Source organism: Ceratosolen solmsi, unplaced genomic scaffold (genome assembly GCF_000503995.2).
Source record: "Ceratosolen solmsi marchali unplaced genomic scaffold, CerSol_1.0 scaffold45, whole genome shotgun sequence".
Classification (NCBI taxonomy): Eukaryota; Metazoa; Arthropoda; class Insecta; order Hymenoptera; family Agaonidae; genus Ceratosolen; species Ceratosolen solmsi.
This window is the reverse complement of record NW_011948436.1, coordinates 1360585-1378527: the sequence shown is the minus strand read 5'-3', so window position 1 is coordinate 1378527 and position 17943 is coordinate 1360585. Positions and strand designations below refer to the sequence as shown.

The window sequence follows — 17943 nt, the reverse complement described above, 5'->3', positions numbered from 1 at the left end:
GCAACTATTTCTTCCAATCGGCAAGCCTATTCCATAAGAAGCTCCCTAGCTTACGTTTCGTTGAGATCCTTTTTTACAGCGGCAGTGCCGTCGACGGTTTCATGCGAGCGTCATGATTGCGCTGCCTACAAGCACACGATTCAACTGTCATCGGAGAAAGATTCATGGTTATTTCGTATGATATTCAACCTCTAACCACTATCTCCGTCACTTGATCAATTTAAACATATCGAAGCATTGGCATTTAAACGCTTGTCTATTTTTAGAATTATCCGCTTAAGCCCTTCCGCCGTACAAACTTGTTTTCAACTGACTCCTCCCGATAACCACGATTGTACTTTATAATGAAAGCGAGACTCCTCGCAATGGATTCACCTCTTTTTGCGCTCTTATGGCGAAGTAAACAAAGAAATGAAAGAAAAAAAAATAAATAAATAAATAAACAATAAAAATAAAAAAAAAATGGAAAATAAAACGAGGAAAATAGAACGGACGACGAGTGGTGAGTGTATATTGACATGAAATTCAAGTGAAAGCACGAATACGGCAACCAAGTAAACTTGCGAGGAAAATCAATGGACCTCTGGATCGTAGCAATCGTTGTATCTTCTATTGTCTTCTTTGCTATTATTTCCGGGTTAAGTGTGACAGAGAGGAACGCGCGCGGAGCAACCGTAGACGATAGCGCGCGAAGGAAACTGAACATCTGCCGCCACGCAAACCCTTCGCTTCGTGGACTCGACTCGGAAAGTTTCCCGCATGCGCCGTAGGCACTATTGCACTCGTGTACGGCCCGTTGACTATCTTTCTCTCGTTTTTCATTGACTATTGCATGGAGTATTCGTGATGGGAAAAACAAAAATTAGTTTCAAGTAAATACAATTATTTTCAGCACGGCGGTTCTTATTTCTGTATACTCGACTACTTATCAACTTTTCTACAAGGATTGGTCGGCGAATTCGAAAAAATAAGATACGAAATGGAATTCAAAGTCTTGTACGATCAACGATTAAAGGAATAATGTATTGAAAGAATTAGTCAAGTTCTACTCAATTTTTTTCATATTTTTACAATGTACACAACCGGTTACGTTATTATTGAAAATTTATTTTAAAATATTAATAATAATAATAATAATAACAATTAGGAATAAAAATTAATATGAGAGCCTTTTTTGTACTCAAATTAATGTCTAAATTATTTGATATTATTTACAATGAATTGTTATTGTTCTTAGATAGATAGATATTGATTATTATTGTCGTTATTATTAATATCGCGCAATGTAAAAACATAATATCTATAACTGTTATAATAATTATTTTGAGCACTTATTCAATTAATTTGAAATTAAATTAGAAAATTTGAGAAAATATTTACTAATATTTAGTACGATGTCTATATGCAAAACTACATTGGCACTACTTTGTAAATAAAATACGTGCAGGTATAATTATCATAAAATACCTAATGAAAATATTTACAAAATTTACCTGACAAATTCATATTGTCTGTCAAATTCTTATAGAAAATGTATCAATAGTCGGGATTCCATTCCCTGAACATAAGGGGAGCATTATCGAAATAATTATACATTTGAAATCGCATTCAAGACATATATTTCGGTATCTTCTACGTTAAACATCGGATGTAAAACGCAAAGTCAACTATTTTAGTTACCGAAATTTCGCAACCACAGCTAAAATTGTTCGACTTTTTCAAAACTTTTTTCTAATTCTGGATGATAAGCTTTGACAGTTCTATTACAAATATTATACGAATAACTGTTTTTTGTTTTTTTTTTTTTTTTTTTACACAATGGCAACATCTTTGCTTCTAAATTGATAAATGTTCTAAACGATTTGGACTTCAGGTAATAGGATTTTTCAAATAATAACTCATACACTAATAAAACTACAACAACAACAACAACAACAACAAAAGAAACAAAAGAAACAAAAAACAAGAAGAAGAAGAAGAAGAAGAAGAAAAGAAATACTATTTCATCATTGTAGTGTATTAATAAGTTGTTCTTATTATTATTTCCAAATAAACGTTTCTGAAAGAATTCTAAAAGAACATCTACTGCCCTACATTAATTACAATCACAATCATAATCATAGCAATTGTATTTTACTTATACTATTTGTGTGAAAAAAACGATTAGTACATTAAATTCAATACAAGAAGAGGTAAATGACTATTATTTCTTTTTGCCTCAATACATTTGTTTGTTGTATAAAATATTTGTTTCCAAATTAGTATGTAGTAATATAAAAATGCATTTATTATCAGAGCGCAGAATCGTCGTTAACAATATATAAGTTAGGCTTAAACAAAATAGTTTAATTTTGATTAATTGTAAATTTCACTTACTACTTTCACTCACTAACAAATTATTGCAAAATTGTTAAATGTATAAAGAATAGGTCGGCCTCTATGACTGTAAAAATAAATGTGTTTTTGAAAATATGAATACAAAAAATAGTGGAGAAAATATATGTTTCATGAATTTATGTAGAGATATAAATAGCAGTTTGATGGATAATAGCTGATAGTAGAGTCGTATATACATAAATCTTACGAAACGATGAATAAGATGAAGAGAGAAAATATTAGACTAATGAAAAAAATGCGCGTTTGATGGATTTCAGCCGATTACCAAATTTCTAAGAAGAATCGTGATTCGCGCAATCTGCAAAAGTATAAAAGTTTCAAATGGAATTGGTGGTATGGGGCCGAGTAAAGCTGTAGAGTAAAAACAGCGGCAAAACTTAGCGGTCTATATTTATGTTAGCTTTCAGTCATTCCTACACCAAGGACTGAAAGAAAAAAAAAAAGAAAAATTTGAGAGGGAGAGAGAGAGAGAGAGAGAGAGAGAGAGAGAGAGAGAGACAAAGTGCTAAATAATCAGGGTTCGGTCGATCTTGCTTAGGTAGGCGTAACGATCTAGTAAAATGCTCTTTCGACCCCTCTATACCGTCCACTATGACCAATTCGCTCTTATATGTACAAAATAGACAGAACGGTGCTCTGAATTTACCCTAATTTCGAGCGCTGATGAGATAGAGAGAGAGAGAGAGAGAGAGAGAGAGAGAGACTCAAGAGAAACATAAATACGTAGGCGGGTGGGCCTCGCATTCACCCCGGACAAACAAATTCATTGACGAGCGCTACATTATTGCTCATTTAACGCACGCGCTAAACCCTCGTTCGGTAAAATTAGCGCAATTAACGGCACGTAAACAAACCACTTCCATCTAAGCGCCAGAGCTTGAAAATTTTGCGCAACAATAATTCACGATTCTATCCCAATTGTTCTCATTCAACGACTAGCGTATGAGCTATGCAAATAATTTGCATACAGTAATATGTATCCCTAGCAAACGAATAGTATTGGTTCCGGCCTAGAGAATTCAATCGGTCTGGTCTGCTCTTGAAACGGACCTTCACTGACACGCGAGACGTGATGTACTATGTGTGGCATTTGGTGAGTGTGCTTCTCGCTCCCGAGCCGAGCTTTCAATGACGATATTTTTAAACTGCGCCGCGGCGCGGATAGGGGCGCCGGTCGATACAAAGCTACTCAAAATTAATAAAAAATATTGTTTATGGACTGTAGGTTACTTAATCGAATACCGTGGAAAAGCAAAAGCCTTAAAAAAGAAAAATAAGATAGCATCTCTCAAGTATGAGCTCACGTTATGGTTCAAGGTAAAGAAATATTTTAAAGGTGGCCTTTTTTCCCCCCTGTTTCTCTCTCTCTCTCTCTCTCTCTCTCTCTCTCTCTCTCTCTCTATTAATTTTCTTTCCGTTTTTCTTTTTGTTTGTGTTTTTCTTTTTGTTTTTGTTTTACGTTTTTTATTTTAATGATAATCAGCAGTGTAGCGCATGCTGATATGAAGCATTCAATGGACGATGTTATGCACGACACATTTTAGCTGCTAAATTTCTGCATCAAATCAGCCGCGACAGTCGGTCTATTTTGATGGAGACTTTATGAATTAAAATACATTATGAGAACAATCAAATATAATTTATACGCGCACTATCAAATATGTCACTTATAAGTCGTCGATTCTCATCATTGTTTGATAGATTACGTAATCCCTACATCACGCGTTCCTGAATATCTAATGTGCTTACTTTTTTTTTTTTTCATATCTCTATGTTCATAGTGAAAACATAACTGGCTGGATAATATAACATTGCACGAGACGAAAATCCTATTATAATTACAGATTACTCTCATTCTATTTTTAGAAAATAATTCTTATTGTCATTAATCGTATTTCGTGCATCCAAGCACCATTAATTATTAAATACTTTCAGATTGTCATTATTATTAGTACTAGGGAATATCGTGAAATATTATTCTGATGAAATCTAGTCTCGGATAATATTACTTCGTTAGATATGGAAGATTTAAGGTGGTATTTTTTTTACTTTAGATGAGTCATTTTTCTTACGTGGTGCCATAATGGTCGCTTGTAATTCCTACCGCAAAACAATATTGCCTCGATATTGCCTAAAATTTCAGAAATGCTTTTTAATTCTCATCAAGCATGAGAATTTATAAGTATGCGCGTATAAGTACAATAATAGTTTTAACTATAGCATACGGAATATCAAATTTTGAATATTATTACTTTTATGATAATTATTTACAAAATGTCCAATTTATTCCAATGTAATTAACCTGCTTAATTGCATTTAAAAATTAATAGAAAAAGTATTTTTAACAAATTTTATATTTAAATTATAATTTATTATTCGTATTACTTTATTTATTGACATCTCTAATTGATTTATAAATTGCGCATCGTGCATTAATATTAGTCAATTATTGCTGTAACACATTAGTCCGATAATTTAATACAGTCAAATAATAATAAAACGAAATAAAATTTGCATTATCTACTACCAATGATTCTCAATATTTTTAATAGAGAGCAATATTTCAGAGGAAAAGCTTTATATTTATATACAAAAAAATTTTTATTTTAAAATTGTAATTTAGATTAAATTAAATCACTAATATGTTTAACAGCATTATAGTAATATTTTAATTTAATTTTATATATTAATTTCTTTTTTTTTTCTTCTTCTTCTTCTTCTTCTTCTTCTTCTTCTTCTTCTTAAATCCTTACACATTCTATCTCAACTAGACAGATTCGTTTGACTACAATTCGAACTTTTGGCACAAAACAATCGCGTACTACAAATACTAGAATAATAATTATAATAATAAAAGGAAAGAGCACGAGTAAAAGACTAGGAAGAAGATGAAAAAAAAAAAAAAAAAAAAAAGATTGAAAATAAGTAATGCCGAATTATAAAATCTATAAGTTAACTTTCAATAATACGTACGTGAAATCTTTTTAATTATTAATGATTAAATTATCCGGAGCCATTTGCTATTGATAATCATCTAGGAAAATTGTTTGCGAAAATTTTAATGATAATTTATAATTGAGAAGTAAGTAAATTAACGAATAAAAATCTAATTTACTTTAAATTACTGATAAATTTTCTAGTGAATTAACTCATTTCTAGTTAATTGTATATTAAAAATTAGAAAATCGGGCATGCAATTGATAGAAACAAAAAAGAAGAAGATGAAAGAAAGAAAGAAAGAAAGTCAATTAATCGATATTGGGTATCAGCATACCAAATTTTAATTTGAATATTTCCAAAGATATTAAAGTAGAGAATATTTCCGAATGTATTGATGCCATTTGGTACATATACCTTACCCAACAATACTTATTAACAAATTTGTATACATTTAATAAATAATTACGGAATTTCGAGTATATTTTAAGATTATTATTTCATTAGCAATGGGCCAACTGAACGCGCTGCTTCGAAAGTATTTAGAAGAATTTATTCGTCGTTGCGTGGGTGACAGAATCAACTTACTTCCATCACTCCCTAAGCATTATATCGATACTCGCTTCACAGTCGGGAATTATAATATTTTTATGAAATTTACAGTGCTACCAAGTACTGAGGAAAACCTGCACGAAGCTCAAGGGCCAATTGCAGCCGAGCGGTAAGCCCTTCACCCGCGTGCACACCTACGTTGTGAATCCCAAATCCATTACCATGGGCCAGCTATACGGAGAGTACGATCTCAACACCCACGAGTGGTAAGAGAGTAGAATTTTATCTCTGGCTTCATCGCCTTGGCATCTGCATTCATGGCTGTTTATGATGCGAGCGATGTACACGTGAACGAGGATAATGTCGGCGACTAACGGGGCGGGGAAGGAATGGAGGTGGTTAGAGTCGAAGGGGATGTAATATCGAAGTAACACGAAATGCGAGGTTGTTCGATGCCCTTTTCATATTGCGCGCCGAACCTCGCATTCTAGACGCGTTATGGACACTCGGTTCACTTTCACGACATGGCATTACGATTCCATCAGTATCGTGTTTTTGTCGCTCGCTGCGTTAAAGGGCCGTGGCACTCAATCTCTTGAAATAAGCCGAGCAATGTAATAGGGTGGTATATCGATTTATAAATGACCTCCACTGACGGTCGAAATGGCTTAACTGGAGGGGTTAATTGAATAATCGATGTATTGCATCCGGAAGTTTAAACGATTTATTTTATACGCCGAGGAATAAGATATAAGGAATACGATTACCCAGTGCTTATAATTATTCGCATAATTATTGCGCCTGGATGCTTCGAAATATCAATAATGCGAATATTGAAATTATCTGATTTGATTTCTTATTGATTACGAAGATGATGAAAAGAAAAAAAAAACTCTGACTTGTCGGAAAGTTAAGGCAAACATAGTCATTACATTTATCAATGGCTAAAAATACAATAGCTGATTCGTTATTTTTATAGTAAACTATTAATGCGGTATAAATTAACATTTATAGCTCATAGGTTTTTTTTTTTTTGTTTTTTGAAACTTATTAAAGTACTTTAACATTTGTGTACGCTAGTGGCAAGCAAATATATCAATTTTGTCAGATGAATCGTTAATATTTCAGCTGAAATACTCTCATCTGCCATAAATTGTTATTATTTGCATTTATTTATTTAGCAATCTCGACATTTTTTTAAACAAAATTTAAGTTACAGGATATCATAAAGCTATCGAAAACTCTTTGTATTGAAAGTATTACTAATATGAATGACTACGTAAACATTGTCTATACTGTCTGTTATAAAAAAGTAATACGAGTTTTATTAAGGACTGATGGAATTTTATCGTCCTTAATTCGTTCTGGAACAACGGCAACGGATAATGACAAACGCTGGTATGTTTTTGACGGGCCGGTTGACGCCGTTTGGATCGAAAACATGAATACGGTACTCGACGATAATAAAAAGCTTTGCTTATCCTCCGGTGAAATAATGAGACTTTTACCAACACAAACGATGATTTTCGAAGTAGCCGACTTGAAGGTCGCTTCTCCGGCAACAGTATCCAGGTTTGAAAATTATAATAAATAAATTATTTTTCAAGTCATAAGAAAATCTTATAAACCAGCAGGAAAATAATTTCAAATTTATAAGATACCAATAAAAGTAATTTTCGACTTTTACTTCGACTCATTTGATTCCTCTTGTTTCCTTCGAACACTTTCCATTGTTTATAATACTTCATTTACGTCTCCACTCGACTGTCAATTTACTTTCTTGAGTATCAATCTCGAAGCCAACCGAACGGTAGATGGCTAAGAGTAATACGTGTTTCGAAATCCCCTAACGTCTTGAAGATTCGGAACATGTATATAAGTCAAATGTATGCATTTGATTTCATTTTCTTTTTACTGTCCAGAATATTTTAATCGATATTTTATTTCCTTTTTTTTTTTATAAAAAAATTGAGTAACATATTGCCAATCTTATATTCATTATAATCTTTTCAATCTATATATTTATATATATATATATATATATATATATATATATATATATATATGTATATACACATATATAATATTATTATTATATATCTAATTACATACACATGTGTATATAGGGGATCCCCAATATAATACGGATAATTGAAAATTATACTGAAATTCTTTTATTATTCGAGTTTTTATATATTAAATGCAGTAATTATTATCGTTTTTGTTAATTTTGAAAATTATAAACACAACTTAAAAGCTAAATTAACCTTTCATATCATTCAAATTTTTGCCTATGAATATTAATTGTTAATCAATCATAAATTATTCAAGGTTTTAGAAAATAAAGTACATTTTACTATCTCATCCTTTATATCACACGATCAAATTAGAAATTTTAACAAAATAATATTGCAAAAATGATATTAATATGTATCAAGATATAAATTTTATTAATTTTATATTAAATATATATATATATATATAAAGATATTTTTAATGAAAAATTATGATTTTATATTTTAACGCTATTTGGACAATATTTATTTAACACCTACTTTTTTCAATGAGGCAATGACAAATATTATCAATAATTAGTGTCTATTATTTGTTCCATTCAACCATTTACCAATTTAGATGTGGCATGGTTTATATGGAGCCAAAAGGATTGGGCATAAATCCTTTTATTGATTGTTGGATCGAGAAATTACATGATGTAAGTTTTATGATTAAAATTATCATTTAAAAAATTTCAATATATATAAATAGAAGAAAGATGAATTTTTTATTTAATATATAAGCATCAATGGAGAATCTAAATTACAGTATTTATCGAGACATAATAAAGGAAATGTTATTTATTCATTTAAAAATACTCTTATCTTTTATTACTTTCACGAGTCTTCTCTCGATCACTGTTTCCATCAGCTATAAAATTTACCTCAATCAAATGGCGCTAATAAACTATTATCTAAATTACTTTCTTGCACATAGGACATAAAACCATATGCCGAAAGATTATCAAAACTGGCGTACGCCTTGTTGTTACCAGCACTGAAATTTCTACGAGAACATTTAACAGAAATTGTGCAAACTGTTGATTCAGGACTTGTGCATTCCTATATAAACCTAATGAATTATCAATTTGTATCATTGAAAGTGAAAAACGAGTCTCTCGGTAACCCTTACTTCCCATTTTAAATCCCATAACATTCTAATTGCTTGAAGATTAATGAATAAAAGCGACTTTCTAAATAATTGAACAATTTTCATCTTTTTTTCTTTTTCTTTTTTCTTTTTTTATAATGTAATATCTAGATCCTTTTCTCGAACCTTGGTCGACGTTTGCACTCGTATGGAGCATTGGAGCTACTTGCGACTGGAATAGTCGATACTTATTCAGCGAATGGCTACGAGAATTGCAAAGAAAAGCTGATCATAAAATGCAGTTCCCACCTGATGGCTTAGTTTATGATTACAAGTACGTGATTTACAGTATATGAATTTTTATAATGCATCAGTCAAGTATTTTACGTATAAATCCATAATAATTATCACAATTCGAAATACTATTTTGCTATTGCATTAATAGTCATATATATTATACAATGCTGAATAAAATAGGAGCACTATCGATAAAAATGATATTGATATTTTGTATTTTATTTTAATGACTGAAAAATTCAAGATATTAGACGTCTGACCTCAATAAAAGACTTTAATAACCTAAGAAGCCGTTTAAACGATAAAAATAAATTAAAAATGAATCCACTTCTCGCTGAATCACTCTCATTAAAGTAAAGCTTCATTTAAAATTGTCGCAGCATATGTTTGCAAATCATGTATTACAGTTTACCAGCTAAATTTATATTAAAACAACAATACCTACTGGTTTAATCAAATTTATAAATTAGTACAACTGCTGTTACCAATTGAACCGCTTAATATCTTACATTTATTGGCATTTCACGTTTTACTTGAGCAGAGTCGATCGATTTTAAGTTGAATTTATAAAGTTTCTTCGACTATTCCTTTCATTTATAACTACAAAAATAACTTTCCATTTTTTTTTTTTTTTTTTTTTTTTTTTTTTTTTTTTTTTTTTAATTATAATAATCTTTATGTAAATATATTAAATGAATTAATTTCAATGGTACGTCGGAAGACGTACTATTTTGCAGTAGGAAAATATCATAAATCTAAATGCACGATTAAATTTAATCAAAAATTTAACATTCGGTCAGCGACATATTACTGATTAAAAATTATTTTATATTCAGACAAAGTTGAGATTTAATATCCAAGTAACTTTCACAGTTTCGAATAAAATCAAAATGTAAATCAAGCAGGTAATATTTACTTTGTATTTATGTATTTAAAACAAACTTACCTTTAGAATATTTCTAAATATTACAGAAATAAAAGAAAAATACAACGAATGTTATAAAATTTTAATGCAATAATACTTTTCTGTACACCGAATAACAATAATAATACTTATGCCAGTATAGAAATAATTTTACAAAGCATCGACAAAATTTTGTAATATCACCCGAAAAATTAAATGAATATAAAATAATTTTAAGATCAAATACAAACAAATAATTCTTATTTGATTTCATACTAAAGCACAAAATCCTAATAAATAATGAAAAGATAAAAAACAAATAGAATAAAATGCATAAGAAAGTATGTCACTTAGCATTTCTCCATCAATAAGTATGGGAAAAAAAATTAGAAATCACTTATGTTTATAATACACATTCTATAGATTTTCTTTTTTACCGTATTTTTTTTTTAACCTTTTTTATCTTTTACTTTATTATATAGTAGATAAAGAACGTTTGATTAGTTATTAATATTCAAATTCTTCTTAAATTAGAGCAAATGTAATTTAATTTCATTATTATACTCAGATCTAAAAATAATAAAATCAATTTTCGAAACTCTAACTGCAGTTTTAAAATAATTAAATAAATAAATACAAGCCCATTTGATATTATTTCAATGTGTGTGTGTGTGTGTGTGTGTGTGTGTGTGTGTGTGGATAATAAATTAAGCATACTATATCACATTAACTTTTTTCAATTATTCAAACGATATAATTACTTTATTACACAATCGATTGATAAACACTAAGCCTTATTACATTTACAGCAACTATGAAAAATGTAATTGTATTAATTTTGTTTTTATGTCTTATTATTAAGCTCTGCTCTATTTTCAGACTAATTCTCGTTGAATCCGAATCAGCTCAAGAAGAAGTAGAAAATCAAATGCAATGGACTAAATGGTTAAAAGATGCACCGATTGACGTTATTGATATCGACAAGAAATTCTCAAGTACTTATAACTTAGATTTTTATGCTACTTATAATATTAACATTAGCATGCTGATAAATGTTTATTCATCTATGATAAATGAAAATACAATGTTAGTAGCTTTTTACGTAATTGCGAGATAGATCTTAGTTTTTTTTTCACGCAGGCATTTCACTATCGTAAGGTCGAACAAGCTTCGCAAAATAATTAATTCCATCCTATGGATCCTCGTCTTTATACGCCATCTATGAAGAGTTTTACGTATGCGCTCCGTAGATGGCGCATTTGTTCCAAATCCTATATGCACAGACTCGCGAATGATTAACGCCAAATTGTTGGGGATAATTGCGTGTGAGATACTCCATTAAAATATCATTGACGCCAAATGTCGCAGCTTTATAATACCCTATCAATATCTTGCAATTCATTTATTTTTATCTTTATCTTTTGTCAATTTTAAGTTACATACGCTTCATATAAAAAAAGAAATAATAAAAACAAACGAGTAATTTCAGTTATCAGCATTAAATATATGGCATAAATGCATATTTTACAAGTAAGCTAGATATATTATTTTTTGCCTTTCAATTTTATTATTATGATTATTCCATAAAATATTTATATTATACATGAATATTCAACTGTTTTTTCTAAATGAGAAACCTTGTTAAATATTGATATAATTTCAAAACTTAGCAGACAAGAGGTCAAAGTGTCTGTATATTATAAAATTAAAAAATAAAATGTAAATATAAATAATTCTTATGAAAATTTTCACATATTTTACTTGAAATACTATCGAAATAGTTGAAAGCTTGTATATATATAAAGTATTCCAATATTCGAAAATAACAAGTAAAACATTTTATTCATTTTTCCCCCACAAGGAAACATATATGCTACTAAAACTAGTGTCTTCAAATATAATCACAAATGCAACTGATTTATAAACTTTCTATGAAATAGAAAATCATAATATAATGAGTAAATAATGTTTAATAATTATCACAGTAGAATTAAGGGATGTTGATATGCACACTATTGTAGAATGTAGTTAATTAGACATTGATATTGTTTCTAATAAATAATGATTAATCATTGCTATGAGGGGATGAATGTGATATAGCAGATCCATAACATTGATTTTAACTAGCTGAAATGTGAAATTGCAGAAAAGAGATTAGTTGGTCTTTTTTAAAAAGTTCTTTAAAGGAAACAGTATACTTTTCTTCCTACATGGAGCAACTACAATTACCTCCCAAACGTCTACGTGGGCACGTCTTTGTTAATCCTAACTCTCTTGAATTTACAATGTGACCGCTCATACGCTCAATACACTAATCGTATTAATTCCTGTAATGCCATTGACATCAGCAACGCCCATAGTCGCTTCATCTTCATTTTGTCGAAGCTTATAGCTTTTCATAAAATCCGGATCTAATGGGTAAAACATTTTCGTTTGGGTCTTCGTACTTTAATACTCTGCGCGAACACAGAATCCTTCTAATTACGTGCGCTTTCGAGAAATCTCGAAGAAAATGATAAGAAAGGTTTTTTTATTACCTGTATTTTCTACTTATCGTATCGCCTTTTCCTATTCAATTACTTATATTCTACTTGTTTCTGCTATTTAATTTTTTTAGATCAAGACTTTTGATTCGTATGAGCTATAGATATGACTCGCCATATTCATTTCAAGAGCTACCTGTTTTATTATTTGATAAAGTACTCAATTTTTTCCATCGCCTCCAGTGCAGTGTATTATCAATGTGGCTATCGTCAAGCTTCGAGCATTTCCTTTCTCACATTTTCAAGTTTGACTTGCACCAAGAGTTCTAAATTTTTGTTTTCATTATTACATAATAAATTAAATAATAAATATTAAATAATAAATATTACAGAAATAAATTTTCCCTCCATAGATTAATCGCTATCTACTATTTATAATCAAGTGTTTAAACTTTAAGCGTTTATTACTATTATTAATTATCGCTACTCTTCTATGTACTTTTTCGTTACTATATCCATACGTTATTAAAAATTCTTTCAATGTGTTGAAAAGTATATTGGGATATGTCAAATTAATCTCACATACGTGGCTTAATCAACTCTCGTTCTTTTAAGTTTCCATTTTAATAACTTTTTTTTACTATTTTAAACGTATAATAAATAATGCTCATATATCTTCTAAATAATAAATATTTTCATTACTTTTCTAATTGCGCTATGTATAAAAGTACTTCAAAATAGATAGAGGATGTAAAATAATTTGTTTAAAAAATGATATTTGTACTTTTTCAATACGTAAATGTATTATTTACTATCGATTACGGTAAAATATATATATATATATATATATATATATATATATTTATATATTAAACTATAAAATTGAAATTTTATATTTCTATTTGAAAAATTTAATGTATTTAATGTAACCTCTTACAACAGCTCCATTATAAATGAAATACTAATGGATCCTTTCATTTTTAATATATAATATATTTTTGTAATAAATCGAATAAAATTTAAGCAAATTTATATATCATATACTATTCATTAGCATTTCTTAAATACGAATCGATGAGTGAACAATTTTGTAAGTTACAAACTTTACAGCTACTATCATTATAATATAAAAATTAACAATATAATATTAAAATTTAAATATTTATGAATATAAAAATGAATAAGTTCATTATTTCTTACGTAGATAAATTTAAAAATTTTACCAGCGGATATAAAAGTTGCGTGTATTCTCAATAAGAATATATTAATGAAATCAAACGAAAATATTAATAAAAATATATATATATATATGGCAAAATATGAAGTATAATAAAAAATATAATATGTCAGAAAATTTTTTTAATTGAAAATTTTATAATCGAACGTACGGTCAATAATTACAGACATTGAAATTGCAACCATCGATATGGTGCGCAGCATGGAGTTGATTGATTACTTATTGTTGAGCGAATGTAATGTACTTTGTGTCGGGCCAACGGGTAGCGGCAAAACATTAACAGTTTCAACCAAACTTTCGAGAAATATGCCAAAAAGATTCATTTGCGATTTCATTAATTTTTCGGCTAGAACGTCAGCTAATCAGGTTCAAGTACGTTATAAAATGATAAAACCCAAGCGTATTACAATTTAAATCTCAATTATTATTCAATTGGATTTTGTTCACAGGACTTATTAGATAGTAAACTGGATAAGCGGCACAGAGGTGTGTATGGTCCACCGATTTCAAAAAAGCAAATCTTCTTCATCGACGATTTAAATATGCCAGCACTCGAGACTTATGGTGCTCAGCCACCTATCGAGCTCTTACGCCAATATATGGACTTTCAAGGTTAATAATCATAAATAATGTAAAGATTTCTTTTTTCAATAAGACGTATTGCTAATATTTCCACTACAAAATCCATAAAAGCTATTTATCAACAAAATCTTCAAATTTTCTTCAATATATATATATATATATATATATATATATATATATATATATATATATACAATATATTATAATGTTTATTAAAAATCGAAATATTACATTATATAATAATTTTAAAATATAATAATATTACAACAAATTATGAAAATATTAAAATTAAAAAATATATAATATTCAATTTAGTTTAACAAATCTCAATCGTCAGCTGATTGTGACAATTTAAAACAAAATCATACAGTCAATATCGATCATATATTAAATCGATAAGAGGACTTATTTTTTATCAATATATAGTATCGAACTTTGGAATTCGTAGTCCAATTACGGGATGTGGGAAGGCTCGTTTTATAGATAGACCAAATCTCATTATGTCTTTATCTAGAACGAAAAGTTACGAATTGTTGTGACATTTTTCGTCATTGCAATTAATGAGTTGTAAAGGAGAAAAAAAGACTGTTTGTAAAAATAGAATTCGAAATGTTCATATATAATCTTAATTATGTTAATTAAATTTAAAGGAAAAAAACAAAACAAAAAAACCCCTTGAGATACAGTTACTCAATGCTTTAAAAGCTACTTTCATACATTTCATTTACATCCATTTACTTAAATATTCGGAATTTATTTCCATAAATGCTTATTAAAAACTTACGATATACTTTCGTAATATTAATAAACTACGCAATAAAATTTTATATTGTTGAATATTTAACTGTACTAATAAATGTAGTTAAATAAATGATTTATAAATATTTTTTTTAAACCAATACTAATATTAATTTCTTTGAATAATCGCACATTTCGTATCTATTTACTTTTTTTTCTCATAATACAATTACTAAAAAGAAATGAGATATTGCGAAAAAGTAGCAAGTCATAGAAAAATGATTTTCAACTGTACTTCGCTTATAAAAATTATTTCTTTGATATGATATATTCAAAACCAAATTCGTTAATTGCTAGTATTAAAATCACTTTTTGTGCATTATTAAAATATGTTTTAACAATAATAAAACACACTGTATTAAAACTACCATAACTATTTATAATATTTCATTCATTAATTTTTTTATCTATTTTTTAGAAATACAGACTATTGCATGTATCTTTGAAATATAAAATGCAGTATATCTATATATTAAAAAAATTTTTAATAAATACAATAAATAATTCGCATATTTATAACTCCAACTCCAGCTTATTACAAATACATACATATACTTGGATATAAAGTCTTGATTAATTTTTATTAGATGTAAATTAATAAAAAAAAAAAAAAAAAAAAAAAAAAAAAAAAAAATCGCTAAGATGAAAACAATTTAATATAAAAAATATGTTATTTAACTATTGCAGGATGGTATGATAGGAAGGAAATCGGTTCGTTTAGAACCATTACGGATGTTAATTTTATATGTGTAATGGCACCTCCAGGTGGAGGACGGAATCCCGTAACCGCTCGACTTTTACGTCATTTTCATTTTATTGCATTTCCTGAGATGGAAGATGACACAAAGGTAAGGATTATTGTGACAATGAAAAAATAATAAATTTTAGAGTAGGCTCGTAAGAAAATGTTAAACATTAGAAAAGTTTGTCCCTTTGCGATTGAAAGACATTGGAGGCAATTACGAGTTCTATTTTCAGGTGGATATTGAACAAGATAAACATACGATTGGAGGTTCCTTTAATAGAATCTTTAATATTAGTTTTCGATGGCTTGTGCAAATTTACTTTTAAGGAATTAGTTGAATTTGTGCTCATTTACCTACGTCTTTATTATAATCCCATTTATTTACTTAATAGCTCAAGCTATCGTGTACTTTAGATTTGAGACTAAATATTTTATAAGCCAGGTATTTAATAATAACGTCTGTAAATGAACAATTTCATAATAAGTTGAGAATCTTCGATGATATTAAAGGCGTATTTCATTCATAATTTAAATATTTTTTATCTCATGGAACTATAAAAATTATCATAACAATTTTTATGAACGTTGCGTCATACTACATTTTATGATGTAACAACAAAACGAAAATTAACAGTAGACATGGATGCTGCATGACGAGAAAATAAATTCTATTATGAACTAAAGGAATCTGAAACTTTCCAAGGTCAGAATCGACCATTTGGTAAACTTGACGTTGCTATTCGGTTTTCTTCCATTTGAGAGAAAACCACGCCCAAGGTAACGCAATTAAAGCCGCCGCAAACACGTCACATATCTGCAGTTAATGAGAAAGCGATGAAGCCATCTTTATATGTGATTAACGCATGTTTGTCCTGAGCTCCCTCGCTTTTTCTTTTCTACCCCCTACCAAGCCGCAATTAAGCCTCGTAACTTCTCGCACAAGCCACCATAATTTTCCGTTATTGCGATCTAACATTCTCTCGGGCTAGGGTGAACCTCACCAACCAGCCAATAGAAGCATAACGAAAAGTTTGAAACCTTGATTAAGCTGACGTTTACTTGATCTCGAGCATTCAATATTCCTTGACTTTTGAGTAATTAAGAAAATAATATTTCATTTTCAAGCCTTACTTATGCATATACTATAATAATAATTGACATAAAATTTTTTTTTCATTTTAGAAAAATATATTCGGAACCATATTATTGTCGTGGCTCTCAATGACGAAGAGTCTAAAGGGATTTTCCGATTCCTTGGTCAAGATTACCCTCCAAGTTTACTCGACAGTATGCAAAAAGCTTCTACCAACTCCTGACAAATCCCACTATACTTTTAATCTCAGAGATTTGAGCAAAGTATTTCAAGGGATTTTAATGTCAGATCCCGATCAGATAATTGTTAGTTTCGTAAATTTAGATGACACGCGCGCTTAAATGAAAAATAAAACAAACTTATTATAAACTCATTATACGTACGGATTTTGTAGGTACCGGACGATCTCCTATTATTATGGTATCACGAAAATTTTCGAGTATTTAGCGATAGACTGACAAACAAAAGCGATAGAAATTGGTTTCAAAATTTGCTTGCTGAGACCGTGATGGATGAATTTAACTACGACATCGATAAATTTTCATTTAAAGGAAACTTGTATTTCGGAGATTTCTGTAGCTCTGGAAGTCGTTACGAACATATAAAAAATATTAAAAAAGTAAAGTGTCCAATAACAATAACAATAACAATAACAATAATAATAATAATAATAATAATAATAATAATAATAATAATAATAATAATGATAATAATAACAATAACAATAACAATAACAATAATAATAATAATAATAATAATAATAATAATAATAAT

At 29.0% G+C, this 17943-nt stretch overlaps 1 protein-coding gene across 1 annotated transcript in view; it reads left to right on the top strand.

The window, feature by feature from the left end:
* Positions 1-17943, top strand: part of LOC105365143 (dynein heavy chain 1, axonemal) — a 124357-nt gene that overhangs the window by 74728 nt on the left and 31686 nt on the right. Inside the window, 11 exon segments of the mRNA XM_011503238.1 lie at positions 5998-6152; positions 7219-7458; positions 8521-8608; positions 8881-9061; positions 9202-9408; positions 11146-11226; positions 14118-14323; positions 14401-14563; positions 16019-16179; positions 17259-17474; positions 17564-17788. Of these exon segments, the coding sequence (XP_011501540.1) occupies positions 5998-6152; positions 7219-7458; positions 8521-8608; positions 8881-9061; positions 9202-9408; positions 11146-11226; positions 14118-14323; positions 14401-14563; positions 16019-16179; positions 17259-17474; positions 17564-17788 (1923 nt within the window).